General features: G+C 35.9%; 1 protein-coding gene across 3 annotated transcripts in view; it reads right to left on the bottom strand.

Moving 5' to 3' along the window:
- Window positions 1-15,288, bottom strand: part of FGF14 (fibroblast growth factor 14) — a 600,726-nt gene that overhangs the window by 117,896 nt on the left and 467,542 nt on the right. For all 3 annotated transcript variants that reach the window (XM_032402670.1, XM_032402671.1, XM_032402672.1), the window contains exons 2-3: window positions 6,672-6,782; window positions 596-699 (exon numbers count right to left, since the gene is read on the bottom strand). In XM_032402670.1, the coding sequence (XP_032258561.1) occupies window positions 596-699; window positions 6,672-6,782 (215 nt within the window). The remainder of the gene's footprint in view (window positions 1-595; window positions 700-6,671; window positions 6,783-15,288) is intronic.

The raw sequence follows: 15,288 nt of genomic DNA, 5'->3' as shown, positions 1-15,288 counted from the left end.
ATCTGAATATGAATTATTTGTAAATAGTAAATATTCCAGAAGTCATATGGATAAAAATGTGCTCAACTTCTCATATACATTAACACAAAACAGAAAGACTTACTTAGTTTTAAATTCTGCAATATACATTTTATAATAGAAGTATTTTCCCTAGTAAAACATTAACACAACCTGAATTCCTAGTTTTAAAAGAACTACTCTCCTTAAATTTTCTTTTTTAGAGTTCACATTAGTTCTGTTTCTTTTTACAAAATAATCTTTTACAAGAAACTCTCTAAGACAAGTACATTTCTAAAGAGAAATAAAAAAGATTAACATCAACTCTTTCAAAATTACTCAATTTTCCACAAACTAGTTCATTTTTTTAAAAATACGCAAATATACAACTTTAAGAGGTAATATTACTCTTCTGCTTGATATACTGTTATTATCAAACATTGATGAATAATGAATCAACAGCCCTTAAAGCGTTGTAGTAGAGATCAAATATTAAAGCAAAAATGGCAGAATCAATAGACACAGATCCTTTTCATTTTGTTGTTGCTGCTACTGCAAGCATTGAATGAATGGCCAATATCTTTGGCATGTTACTTACTGATGGGTAGAGGTAACCTTCTCCATTCATGGCTATATACAACCCTGTCTTCACTCCCTGGATGGCAACAACGCGCAGTCCCACTGGTATGAGGTTGAACAGTGCTGTAAAGATAAACATAGCCTGTCACAAATGGGCCTGGAGAAGCAAAGCCTTGCCATCGCTTTTCCTTCCCTCATTCTTTTATTTAAAACAACAACAACAACAACAACAACATCTTTGTTACAACCTTCTGAGAAGTTCCAATTAATTAACTTTTATTTCTCTTTATAATTAAGATGTTTCTGCAATGGGTAAAATTAGCACTTGAGCTTCAATTTGTACACCTTAATGGTCTGCCTATGGCATTTCAAAGAACTGATAGAATAATAAACAGAATCAGGCCTGTAATCCCAATTCCAGGATCACAGTCTTTGACATCATTTGATACCAAAAGAGATCAGATGTGAAGATTCTCAAAGAGTGGAATTTAAGAAGTCCAGGTTGAATGCTTATTCAGGTCTTTCATGCAGAAGGTGTGCTTTATCACTGCAATGTAGGACAGGCCAGAAGTTAAAAAGGTAATTCCAAAATGGAATTACTCTTGCTGAACCAATATGAGATGCCAGCAGAGCCCAGAAAAGACGTGCGCCTGCCAATGTGCTCAATTTAGAAAGAACTAATCACACTGAACATTTTAGAGAGACATTTCTTTACTAATATCTCATAGAGCTGTGAGTGATAACTAAAATAAAAGAGGGAAAAGTGTTCAATTTTACCCATCTAAGAGATAAAAACTCACTTATAGTCCCATGTTCCGTTTCTTCCCTTATCGACAAGGAAAATATTTTTATATATTTTTTACATAGTACAGAGAGTAATGTTATCATTGATGTCTTAAAAAGTCTTAACATTCCTTTAACACGTTTCCATGCCAGGGTTATATGTTAACTCTTCAGTAGGTATTCTAGCACCATTCTTAGTAATAACTGCTTGATGGTTTGGGGGACTTTATTGTAGATATGTTTATAAGAGAAGTTAATTATCCACAGTGCTCTTATCTGCTCCCATTCAATGTCTTAATTGAAGACTAATTCCAAGCAGCTGTACCAGGCCAAAACACACAACAACAGCATTGAGATGCTGAAGTGAACAAGTAAACAAAATACCTGAGGTTTAGGTTCTCAACTGTATTCCACAAAAGACAAATAATTGGGAAAACGTGGGCCATGTTGACTTCAATCTATGGGTCTACTCAGCACATAATTTAAAATGGACTTTATAAATTCATTTCTATTTAATTCTGAGGCACCACATGCATTGTCAAAATAGGCTGGGGAAAATTATACCTTCTCTTTCAGTTATTATATGTTACTGATCCCAAGATCTCAAGATGTCTGTGATGAAAGGAATATGGCGGGCCATGGCCGTAGATAATTATCCCTATAGGAATACTCAGAGGAGTGTATATGGTTCAGTGGCTACTAGCTTTCACGAAGCAAACTAATATTGGGCCATCTTCCATGGGATTCTAGGGGCTTATGTTATGGAAGAATGAGGCTTATGCTTGCTCACTTCTATTACTTAAATAATAAACATGAGTGGGAATCATTGAGCAGTATGAGGTACTTATGTCATTGTAACTCAGTATTCCTTCTTCTTGGGAGAGGGCCACTGGCCAATTCCACTTTTGACCGGAACACCTGAACTGTCCCATCTCCCTTATATTTTGAAAGGGTGGGCACCATAGAACAATTTCTGATTGATATGCAAAAGTTTTAGAGGAAAAGCATAATTGTATGACTGTCTTTGAAAACTATTCTAACTTAACCCATTCAAACTTAATTATTCTAATCTTTATATACTCTTAATCATATTTATAGGTGCCATATATCTGATATAGGCCAGATGTTATAATTCTAGAAAGTAAGAACATATGAAGTCACCAGAACAATGTGGTATAGGAAAGAGAAAAATTATAAATGATAGTCTAAAATGACCATACAAAAAATAGGGTTTTTTTCTAGGATTTTGTTGGGACCTGAATTATAAAATGTCAGTTATTATCATTTACAGAATGATAATACAAAGTGAATTCATATAACCACTGTCATGTGGAAGCCGATTCAGAGCTGACCATAATGAATCCATGGTGCTAATTAAAACTACAGATACCCACATTGATTGAGACATCATCATATTTTTCCATTCCTTTTGTATTTTATATAATTATAAAGCAGTGTCACAAAGCCTAGGGGAGTCAGAATAAGATGCTCATGCTACTTTGTTTGTTCTGTGGGACTCTAGTTTTCCATATAATAGTGATTTTCAACCCTGGCTATACTTAAAAACTAGCTGTATTCATAAAAGAGGACAGCCATGCCCAATTGCAGACTAATTAAATTAAGTAAGAATCTCTGGAAGTGAGGTTAGGGTTTGGGGCATGAGGAATTTTTTTAAAGCTCCTCAAATGACCCTAAAGTACAGCCAAAGTGAAAACCACCATCCCAAGGCCTGTGGGGTGGTGGTCACAGTGAGCGATGGGCAATTTTTACACATCAAATTATCAGGTCGGAATTTCTAAGATGAGAGGGCTTGGTTCATGTGAGTTTCTAATATTGCTATAGTTACTGGCATGTTGATATTTCTATAGTCCTATTCCACTTGTAGCATTTATTAAGTCTGGTAATGGGAGCAATTAAGTTTAAGAGCACAGGAAAACCTCATGGCATCCCCAAAAGCAACTGGGGGAAAAGAAAATCACCCCTTAATCAAATGCCATAGTTCATGGTAATGCTAACGTTTAGTAGATAGATGGGAAGCTCTAAGAGTTTTACACGAATATACCCCTGAATATGAGCCTGGTGATGTAGTAATCTGAGTGCTCATTTCTTCCTGGGAAAGATCTTTCCAGGGCACATGGAAGCCAATAATAAGCAGTCAAGTTGCTACAGTATCTTCTCTGTTTGGACCAATCATCCATCATCAACCATCATCTTGCCATTTTTCCTCCCAGAGATTTCTAGATCTCGGGCTGGAAAACCCAGGGACGACTTTAGTGTCGGGCTCACCTGCTTGCTGGCCTTTCTCTCTCCTCTCCACTCATCTGAAAATTTTTGACAAAGGCAGCTTAGTAGGGTGGTTCTGACTTTACCTAGTTCTAAATAAGCTCGTGTTTAGTTGTGTGGTATGTGTCCAACTCATCACAAAGATTTGAAGGTTCAAGCCTCAGTTTTGTTATTTGGTAACTTTTAGGGTGGCATCATGGTGACTTTTAGGGCATTTCTCCTTATTTTTCCTACTTACAGATGACTAATCCTTGTTTTGTATTCAAAGAATTATCAAAAATCTGGAATGCATGCCTGAATTACTACATCACACCCTAATGCAAACCAAAAGGGCAATGCTCCCATTAAGACCTTCCTGCCAGCATCTCTAGTGCTCCTCCCCTTTTTATAGAATACTGTTCACGGCTTATGATTTTCTCAAGACTCATAAGACTGCTGTAATGAACCAGAGAAAAGGAAATCATCTTAAATTTCACCTAAAAAAACTATGGTTTTCAATTGCAAAGGTGATGGTACCCAAAAGTCGAGTTATTTAGTAATTCTCATGACTTTTATAAACCTGCTGTAGTCCCACCAAGTTTTATTAAATTTTAGAGTCATACAATTTTTATAGGCTTTTGAGAAGAGAATCTTTACCTCACCTTGTTTTGCTCTCTTCTGCTATGTCTTTGCAAATGTTGAAATGGTAACAAAACTAACCTAACTAGCTAAACGTGCACATAAAATGCAACACAACTTGTAAGAAAAGCAGCTGAGGCCCATAGTGCCCCTTGAGTTCAGGCGCTATGACTTGGTTCTGGTTTGCTTGGACTCAGGAGCTCCTGTTCCCTCTTCATGCCTCACCAGCATTTAGGGGGATTAGAGAGGATTCCAAGTGTTGCCCCAAGATTCTTGTTCCTTCTAATACGGTTACACAGCAGGAGAAAAGAAACCTCACGCATTTAGAGAACAGAAGGTTTGTGTCTCTTTCAGCATCTCAGCTTTCCAGTGTAGTGTTGAATATGGTTCAGATAACCAGATATAATTACGTGTGTATGCATATAATGTCTACATCTGCACTTTCACAGTTTAGAAAATATTGTGCTGCTTATTGAGTTCTGAAGCAATATGATGTAAAAGACAGTGTCCACCTAACACTTCTTAATTCAGTATTGATTTCCATCATTAAAAACAACCAACTTGTTTGGCATTACAAAAACCAAAGAAGGAGGTAGGAAAAAGTGCATAAAACCTTTGAAAGAAATTATTTTTCTAAGAAGTCCAAATAAGCAGCATTTTCATATAGCTATGGTTTATTTCCTTTCTTGAAAACTTTGTCATAAGGGATGGCTTCAACCTCTAAATCAGAATGTCCTAATTCTTGCAGTGATCAGTTATGGAAAACTAGTCCTCACACTCCCCTGGACTTTGGCTGAAGGAAATCAGAGAACATTGAAGACATCAGAACTTTTGAATCTCGAGAGTCCTTGACCCCCACAAGTATAAGACATAAGAAAAAGAGAATGCCTTTTGTCAAAGAATGGGTAAGGAGTTAAAGATAGAAGAAAATGAGCAGACACACATGTATTAGCTTGAACCAGAAGAAACTGACATTTTTACAGATCAAAGATGGTCAAGTCCTTATACTTTTAAAAAGTTCAACCTAATAGCAAAATCCCAACAAGTAAACAATGGCTGACATCAGTCTTATGAGTAAAAATAACTTCTCTTTCTTCCTTGTGTTTGAATTGCTTTACCTTCTCTTTCTCTAAAGAGAAGAAGGAAATGACAACGACAAAAAATCAATGAACAAATATGATAGGGAAAAGTTTAAAAAGACAAAAGGGCAACAAAGTAGACACAAAGAGAGAAAAAGATTAGAAATTGAAAGAGAGGAAAACGCAGACAAACAGAAAAATTTTAAAGTTGAAAGAAAAATTTAAAATGAAACAAGGTCCAAAGTCTAAAAAGTAAACACAATGGCTGGAAAAATATTGACATTTCACATAGCGACACCAAATGAAAAGCAGTCTACTTTATGTTATTAGCTATTCTCGGTGCTATTGAAAATTTGATTACTAGAATTGAAAACAGAAAGTGCCTATAATTTGGTCTTATGTATTCAAATCCTCTCTTCTTTTCATGGTATGGTGCTCTATATATAAAGGGTAAATGCTAAATGGATGAAAGATTCATATCCATTCCTGATCCACTAGTAATATGTGAAAAGTATTTCCAATAAAATCAGTTTTTGCTTTTCATTAATTCTCCTGCGCAGGAGAAAGTGTCTATTTTAGAACTGATATGCTAAATTAAAAGGAATCCAATGCCAGTATAAACAGAAAATGGGAAAGAAAACACAGACAATTGAATAAGGAGGGACATCAGAATGAAAATACAAAGAAAAGTTAATATATTAAAAAACAGTAAAATGAAGACAGACACTAATACAATGGGTCAGTGGCTTTTCAATTAAAGGCAAATCATTACAGACCCAATTCTGTAAAGTAGTAAAACATTTTGTACAATGTATTTAAAGGCACAGAGCCTTCATGTCCTCTCTATAAAAGAGATACTATCTTTTCTTGTTGAATGCAAATTTGAAAAATTACATTTCTATTCTTTGAAACAACTAATCCTTATAGCTCTTGAATTTCCACAGTTATCATTAAAAAGCTAAAAGCCTGATGAAAATATTCCCAAGGTAAACATGGATTCATCTTACATCCGAATGCACTAGTGTACTTACTTGACTTTTATGAGATAAAAGTAACAACAATGCTGGATCTGCCAATTGTTTTGAGAAAAAAGAGAGAGAGAGAGAGAGAAACTAATTATCTTAAAATGGCAGGCTTCTTGTGTTACTCTGTGCATGTTTTCATCCATGTGGTCCAAGTAAAATCGTGAATGGCATCCTAGCATGTAACATTTGTAAAAATGAACCAACAAACCAACGTAACAAATATTTGTAAATGTAGTTCAAAAAATCATTTATGTAGCAGCGTATCTTCTACCAATGGTGTGAACGGGTGGCCTGGGTTGTCACTTACTAGAATTAGTGCTGTCATCCTTGGTTCCATCGAGAGCTCCATCGGGGTGCATTTGCAAGTAGTAGCCTTGCCTGCAATATAACCTGGTCACTATACCCTTGAGCTGGGGATCTGAAAGGCAAACATAGTTATCATAAGCCTCACAACGTGTCACAATAGAGTTTCTTATTTCTTTTTTCTGATTCTTTTCTTTTCTTTTTCAGAAGAGGGCATTTGATAGAAGTAGTACCTTTGATTCTGTGTCTCCCAGATTCCTCCGTATTTATCAAACCTGGCACATACTAATCATAGAAGGTCAGAAGCTGCATTTGTCAGCTGCAGAAAACGGGTCATTTTATAAAACTAATGTGTGGATTTAAATGATTAATTAAAACAATTAAGCTACTGAATCTATTAGTTTAATTATTAGTTAAATCCTAAACTAATTAGTTTAATATCATTCAGGACAGCCATACAAGAGTTTGGCAAACTTCTGGCTCTAAGAAACCTTATTAAAGGCTTTTTAATGGATTTTTCTTTTTACTTAATTTTACAAGTAATCCCAAAAGGTGAAAAAACTGTATTTTTTAAAAAAAAAAATCAAACTAACATTTTGATATGCATTCTTAGGAAAAAACCCGTTATGGAGAATGTTTCTTTGATGTGTAAAGGGGTCACCCTAACTGGCATGGAAGCATCTGGTACTTATGCATGACCCATAGAAAAATGGACAACAACAAACCTATGCTGTGAGGTCAGCTCTGTGGCCATAATCCAGACAAATTAGACATATTAAACTAATTTATAACTAAAAAGGAAAATGAAATTATTTAACATGGTTTTGATTCTTAACCAAAAGGGCCAAGGATAGAGGACAGTGGAAGCTTATTAAAACAAAAGGGGAAGTTATATGGTAACAGACTTCTCATTTGATGATTCATTGAAAAGATAACCACTAAAGTGACCCAGGCTTTACAAAGGGCCAGTTGTACCTTCGAAAATAAATATTTACATGTGGCTTTTCAAAGGCCATCCCCATCTCATGACTAGATTTGATGTTGGACATCATAGTCCTCGCCAAGGAAACTGGCACCTCTCCACAGTTGCTGAATGGGACATACAAATGCGATCAGATCATGCTATCAAAACAGTAGAATGGTACAGAACGATGAAGCCTACCATCTTGTAATTGACAGAAAATTTGTGGATTTGCCAACTGGTGAACACAAAAAAATACACATGCCAAAAAAAGGCTGTTCCAAACCAGTATACCCTTAGCCTTTTGTTTAATGCTCAAGAAATTAAAGAGAATGTCAATATCTATTGTTATGTACATATGATATAACTAATAATTTGAAAAATGACTTTATGGTACACAGATTTTCTTCAAAGATTCTATGACAATGGAAAAAATCTGGGGAATAATGCACGAACACCACAGCGTCACATCAGTGTGACTAAATATAATAGAATGTAGATGCTTCTAAAAGGCTAGGATTAAAAAAAAATCTAAGTGATTATTGGAATTGTGTGACATATATTCCTTATTCTGTAGTATACACCTTTAAAAGTCACACAATTCTGAGATGTGCATTAGTGGAAAAATTATTCTCGCACCTTAGTCTGCCCATCACTCAGTAAAATTTGACTGGGCTACTGACTCTCTAAGTATCAAGGGTTCCTTTTCTTTTCTATGCTGTAATTTATTTATGCTCTTCACTGAAAATAAGTGGCATGGAAAAGAAGAGAACAAAGGTAAAAAGGTGGGCTCTTAATTGTCATGAGGACATACAGAGGATTTCAGAGATTGACAATTCTTCTGTAAAACCTTCATGTTCTGAATGACTTACTTTTAAATTCTACATTTTAGCTTACTACATCTTCTGGACTTGAATTAAGTAGCTCAGGCAAGGCAGTCCAAGACATCCAACCCCCACAAGCTCCCTTACACTTAAACAAAAAGAACACTTTTTTTGTTTTGCTTTTTCTATGATCAAAAAGACAAGGCATAACAAGTATTGATAAAGATGTGGAGAAAGGGGAATCCTTGTACACTGTTGGTGGGAATGCAAATTGGTACAGCCACTGTGGAAAATAGTATGGGGTTCCCTCAAAAAATTAAAAATTGAACGACCAAATCCAATTGATCCAAGAATCCCACTTCTGGGTACACAGCCAAAGGAAATGAAATCAGGGTCTTGAAGAGATATCTGCACTCCCATATTCACTACAGCATTATTCACATTAGCCAAGATATGGAAACAACCCAAGGGTCCATCAGTGAGTGAATGGATAAAGGAAATGAGGTATCTATATACAACAGAATATTACTCAGCTTTAAAAAAGAGGGAAATTGTGTCATTTGTGACAGCATGGATGAAACTGGAGGACATAAGGCTAAGTGAGCTCTTCCTGACCACACCTGATTTCTGATAAGGAAGTATAAGCAAAATACAAAACTGTGTTTTTCAGTTCTCACTAAATTTCAAAGAAACATTGGTAACTATGTATCTAGTTTCACATTATTTGATGTTGTCTCTTTAGAAACCATAATAGCATTGTGCTCTTCTCAGGTGCCAGGCACTATTCTTAGTACATCGCAGGATTAACTCATTGAACTCCTCACGACTTACTTAACGGGAAGCCCACTTTGAAGATGAGCAAGTGGAGACAGAGTGATGGAGTCATTGACAAGGAACACAAAACTGACAAGTGCCCAGCTGGGGTTTGAACACGATCCTGCCCCCATAACCACTAAACTATGTGGCCTCTGGAAGTTGAACAATTGACCTGAAACTTTAAAAAACCTAAAATAAAATGCAAACCAATTTTGTTTATTTTTTCTTTTCAACTAGGTTTTTAAAGATTAACCACGGTGTATCTAAACCCAAATCCTGCATACTTGGACCTGAATCTGTGATTTAAAACAATAACATGAAATTAGAATCAGAGTGCTTGAAAATCTCTCCTATGATCTGCCCGCTTTGCCATTGGCCACATTTCCAATAAATCTCCACCCGTGCAATCCTCACCAAGGTTGCAGATCTAATATTGTAGGCTTAAACTGGTCTAGTGTCATTCTCCCTCCTCCACCAACTCCAGCCAGAAGGTACTTGTACCCCTGACTCGGTGACTCATGTGAACTGTCTCAGAGGCTCAGATCAACACCGCGTTTGCCTTTGTCATTCCACCTAAACAGTTGCCAGGTTCCTGCAAATGCTGCCTTCACAATCGCCCTTATTTCCCCTCCGTACTATTTTCACCGCCAGCAGCACTTCAGCCCCTCTTGGCCTCTCCTAGGTGGTCATTCCACCTGCAGTGTGCCCGTTCCAATCCAGCAGATGCGGAAACATGCAGTGGACTATTCACACGCCCTGCAGCAGCGGGGGCCCCATCTCTCCTGCCGCGCCTGGTTTGCTACTGCTCCAAGCCATCCCCTGCACGTAGCCCAGCCTGGGTCACTGGGAGCTGCCTGAAAATATCCCATAATCTCTCACATTTATCATGTCCCCTTAACCTTCCCTGTCTCGAACATGCTCACCTGCATAAAGATGCCTCCTTGCCCATCTGTGCGCACACACCCACATGCATACATCTTTGCATACTTAACTCCACCTCCTCCTTCTTAAGTTCAGCTCCATCAACTCTTCCTCTGGGGCACTTTCCTGACACCTCAGATGAGTTCAGATTCCTCCTCTGGACACTTTTATGGCAGCATTCTTCATAGGCATTGCTCATTTTTAAAACATCAAAATTCTTTCATTTTGAAATGTTTTTAATACATTAAAAGTTACAGGAAATAATACAACCTACATCTATGTACCCACCATGGAGGTTAACGAGTATTAGTATTTTGCTTTATAATTCATGATTTGAATTTCACATTTATTTGTGCAATTATGTGATTGACATCTCTCTCCAAACTGTACTGTAAATTCCATGAAGAAAATCAAAATGTACGATACTGCTCACCATTACATCTCCACGGTCTAGATAAATAGAAGCTGGGCAATATATGTTTCTTGAATGAATGCTGACTGGGTTAGAGTGCAATTTATCTAGTACTTTCATATATTGCTAATAAGAGTGGAACTCGGAACAACAACATGAAATCCAGGATGGCAATAAAGCCTAAAAAATATCCAAAACTTTTGACCAGGTAATTGTACTTTCTAGACTTCTAACTTAAAAATAAATCCTCGGGTTTATAAACTTTTGTGTAATGACATATGTGTATATAACATGAGCATGACTATTTAAAAAATACCATACATGGGGGAAAATATGGGAAAGAGTACACCAAAATATGAAATGTAAATATATTTTGCTGGTTACTAGAATATATATTTTTCAACATTTTATTATTTAAAAACTTTCCTATAATTTTATAATGAAAATGGAGATTTAATATTAATGCCTTTGACAAAGGATGTGTAAAGATAACATTTCATACATACTTGCAATTAATAGTGCATACGTATATGCAAATAACATAAATACATATTACTATTGTAGATTAACTGGTTGCGCCAAATTTTCAAGGATTCCACGTATTAGTTTCTCTTTGTGCTTAGTCACATATCCACAAAACCTTCACTATGATCCTCACTTATAAAATTGGCCATTGTGCAATTAGGCCATTTATAGCTTGAGGTCACTCTGGAAAACAAAACCTTCCCGCAAAGCCCAAAAGTACAAAGCCAAATAATCATAACAAACACAAAACAAAAGAAAATGAAACAATTTTCCTGAGAAAACAACCACCTCAGTTATATGTGGTCAAGCAAGGGTATGACTAAGTTTCGAGATCTACTGTGTAGAGGAGAACAAACCCTCCATGTTCTCATTCTGCAGCAAGTCTCAACTTCGGCCTAATAGGTGCTGAACAGCTCACTTACATGTATTATTTCATGCCTCTGTGAGAGAAACACTGACAAAAGGGCCCAAAAATACCTCATATGACTGCCAGAATGGACAGGACCCAGTCTGGGCAGCTGCAATGGAAGCACAAGTCTCTCAAAAAAGAGCAACCAAAGTGGGCTGTCTCTCCCCAAAAAGGAGGGGAAGGTAATGGATTGCAGCACATGAAGACCCAGTATTAGAACATCCTGTTTGATCATCACCTCCAAAAATGAAAAAAGAAATTAAGCTTTGCTAATAGTTAACATGAATTGACTTCAGAGTCTTCAGGGTCACATGTCGCATGAGGTCCTTGAAGAACCTGAGGCAGGTTGGGGCATCCTATAATTCTGAGGGGCTGGCACCATGACCCTGGCTGCCAGTCATTGTTCCCAATGAATGCTTTGCAATATGCTGAAGTTTATACCTTCTAGGGTAAGAAGATGTATAAGTTATATTATCTAGTTTAACTAAAGTTGAGATATTTTAGGGGAAAAAAATCCAGCAGAGATAATACGGATTAATGGTAATACTAAAAGAAAAAAATCTAACACCAAGAAAATAGCAAAGGTGACCAATCCTCCACATGGGTTATGTGGCTAAAAACAAGTACACAAATAAATAACAAAAGCAATGATGACCTACCTATTCAGATCTAACATGAAGTCAGCCAAAAGTGTTTGAAAATGTTAGGACATCTACTATGATAAAAACAGAACATCACCCCAAATGAATAGTATGCCTTGAGATATTAAACAGTGAAAATATTACATGTGTGAAACAAGCTTATACTGAGGTACATGTTCATTTTTTTTTTCATTAAACTAATAGGATAAGAAGGTTTGGTGACATTCTTCTAGTGAATGTTAAATATAAGCCAATGTTAAATATAAGCCCTACGAGAACAAAGATTTTCTGTTTTTGTACTGATATATCTGAAACCCATACGACCTTGACTCTCAATTAATAACTGAAGGAAAATAAATATCTGAAATCCCTCACCTACATTTTAGCTAGCCATATAAAAAATGTAAAAATAGTTTTCAACTCACAAAACTGTTAGAGTCCTTTATTCTTTCCTAAAATACTTACACATTCAGAATATTTACTCTGCTTAAGAAAATATGAAAACTTTGTCTTAATTATCCTTTTTCCTTCTATTTTCTCTTTTGTTATGCTTACTGTTTAACACATTTTGCTTGCACATTTTACTAAAAATGTTTTGAGGATACTCTTTGTTTGAAATTCTGTACTAAGTATGCTCTCTCACATTAATTAAAGTAGAAATAATGAAAGCTAATGTGAATGTGTTTCAAGAAAAAAAGTGTTTCATAATATATTAGCCTCAACCCTCAAAACTGAAAGAAATGCAAATCAGCTCAACTGCCTTCAGATACAAGAAAAAAAATACCCAACATTTTTAATTAAAACAATCACTCTCTCAGAAGTGGGTTCATTTAAATCAATCACTGTCACAAATTGTTTCCATGCAATGTGCAGACTGACAAGAGAAATCGGGATAATTCTTAGAATGATGGATATATTTTTAATCATTATTTAAATTGAAAAATGCACAATATGGCATGTGTTTTTATATAGCAAATATAAAAAATGTATATACATCACACATATACCATGTTTGTCTATACATAAGTCTCAGTACTTATTGGTTATCAGTGCAGGTTCTTAAATGACACTCCTCTATTAGCTATGGAAAAATCACATGTTTTTTATAGGGTAAAAAGCAACCTTTGGAATAGACATTTTTTTTTTTTTTTTTTTTGTGGCAGATCTAATTAGATTTTGGCACTCCTAGTAGCAGAAAATAGCATTGCGAATAATTTACCCAAAGCCATAAATTATCATATAATTCAGCCATAAAAATAAACCATATCAGAAGCTCTTCCAAAGGGCTGAGGAAAAGGGTAGGGTGGGGACACTAGGAAAATTATGAATAAACTAAAGTTATGTGAAAACCTGCTATAACTTTCTGTTAATGCCATCCTTAGGATTGCATTCAATGTCCTCTGGAAATTGCCTCCATGCTACCTCAAGGGCCCATCATGCTAGGAACTTTGTTTCAGCTATTTCAGAATGGTCCCTCAATCCACCATTCCAATCCAATGCATTACTATGTCTGCTAAATTTTAACTGTTGATTCTACAGACTAGAATAGGCTCTCCAACTCTGCCTACCAGAATCTTATGCTTGTAGGGACTAGAGATAGAACTCGCATAAAAAAAACAGTTCTTGCCCTCAAAGAGTTTGCTATCTACTGAGAGGAGTAAGGGAGAATGTATAATATGATTTTATGCCAATTAGTCATGTCTGAAACTATTGGGTTTTTGTGTCTTCCTGCCCTGCAAATACATTATAAATCCCTTGATAATTTGCATGATATGTTATTCAAAGTAGTCTATCACTATGCTTTGCACAGAGCAGATATCACACACAAATACCTAATGACTGAATTCATTTTGTTTGTCTTTAAAAGAATCTATATATAAGCCCTAAATGACATTCAAGGCAAGATGGATTTTTTTGTATCTTATTTAAGAATTGGAGGAGCAGAGTAGGCTTGAGATAAAGATAAATGTGGGTTTTGAAATGGAAACACAAATAATTAAAAAACAATTGTTTTCTAAAACTATTTTGGCCAAAAAAAATCCCTCTTAATGAAGTATATTAATGAAACAACAGTGAGTAGAGCCTCTTCTTGGGGAAAATATTTGAGAAGATGACTGAAGGAAGGCATGCCATAATATCCTGCTTAAAATTTGACCCTCAACTCCAAGGAACAGACAGACCTAAGAGTGGTTCTTGGGATTCCTAATGCAGGGTTGAACTCTCACTAACTTTGTGAATCTCCAGTGTCTACAAGCTCCAAAAGGAAGCACATCTTCAGAGCTCAGTTAAAAACACCCTCTTCCAATACTATTTTCCAACAAGGTTCTCTAATTGCAAGATTCTAACATATTAGAGATACATTGGTCCTCCTATGGCCCCAGTATAATTCAGCAACGGACAATAAAATCTAAAAATGTTGGATCTACTGTATCCCTTTATTTTTTCATCACTTACAAAGATGAATAATTATTAAACATTGTGTTTTCTGGTTTGCTAACTTATTCCTTCTAAATTATAATTATATATTTAAAAAATAAAGTATAAATGTTAATTATATAATTGCAAAAGACGATATAAAAAATTCTTGTGCATATTTAGAAAAGAAAAGCATGTGGGGTGCCTGGGTGGCTCAGTCACTTGGGCATCTGACTCTTGATTTTGGCTTAGGTCGTGATCTCAGGGTTGTGAAATTGAGCCCCACATCGGGCTCTGCACTTGGTGTGGGGCCTGCTTAGGACTCTCTCTCCCTCTCCTTCTGCCCCTCACTTGCATGCTCTCTGTCTTCTCTCTCTAAAAGAAAAATATGTGTCCTTCAGTGACAACATTTGGGATTCAAGTCAATCGTTATTGTTATTACATCTAGAGAAAGCTTTGTTGATAATATATTCTGTCATGGATTCCTAATTTATGAATGACCTCATTTCCTCCTGGCCAGAACACATACATGCATATGCAAAGAAGCAGTATGCTCTGTCTCGTTCAGTGTGCTGATGGATCATTCTGTGTGGCATCTGCAGTACTTATGAAGTACTTATATGAACACATTATTCATGTTCAGATTCTTCATCAAATACATCAAATACTAAAAGAAACTACTTTGAGGATATTTTAT

Source organism: Phoca vitulina, unplaced genomic scaffold (genome assembly GCF_004348235.1).
Source record: "Phoca vitulina isolate PV1807 unplaced genomic scaffold, GSC_HSeal_1.0 scaffold5, whole genome shotgun sequence".
NCBI lineage: Eukaryota > Metazoa > Chordata > Mammalia > Carnivora > Phocidae > Phoca > Phoca vitulina.
Note: the sequence above shows the minus strand (reverse complement) of the source record. Positions and strands in the feature narration are given on the sequence as shown.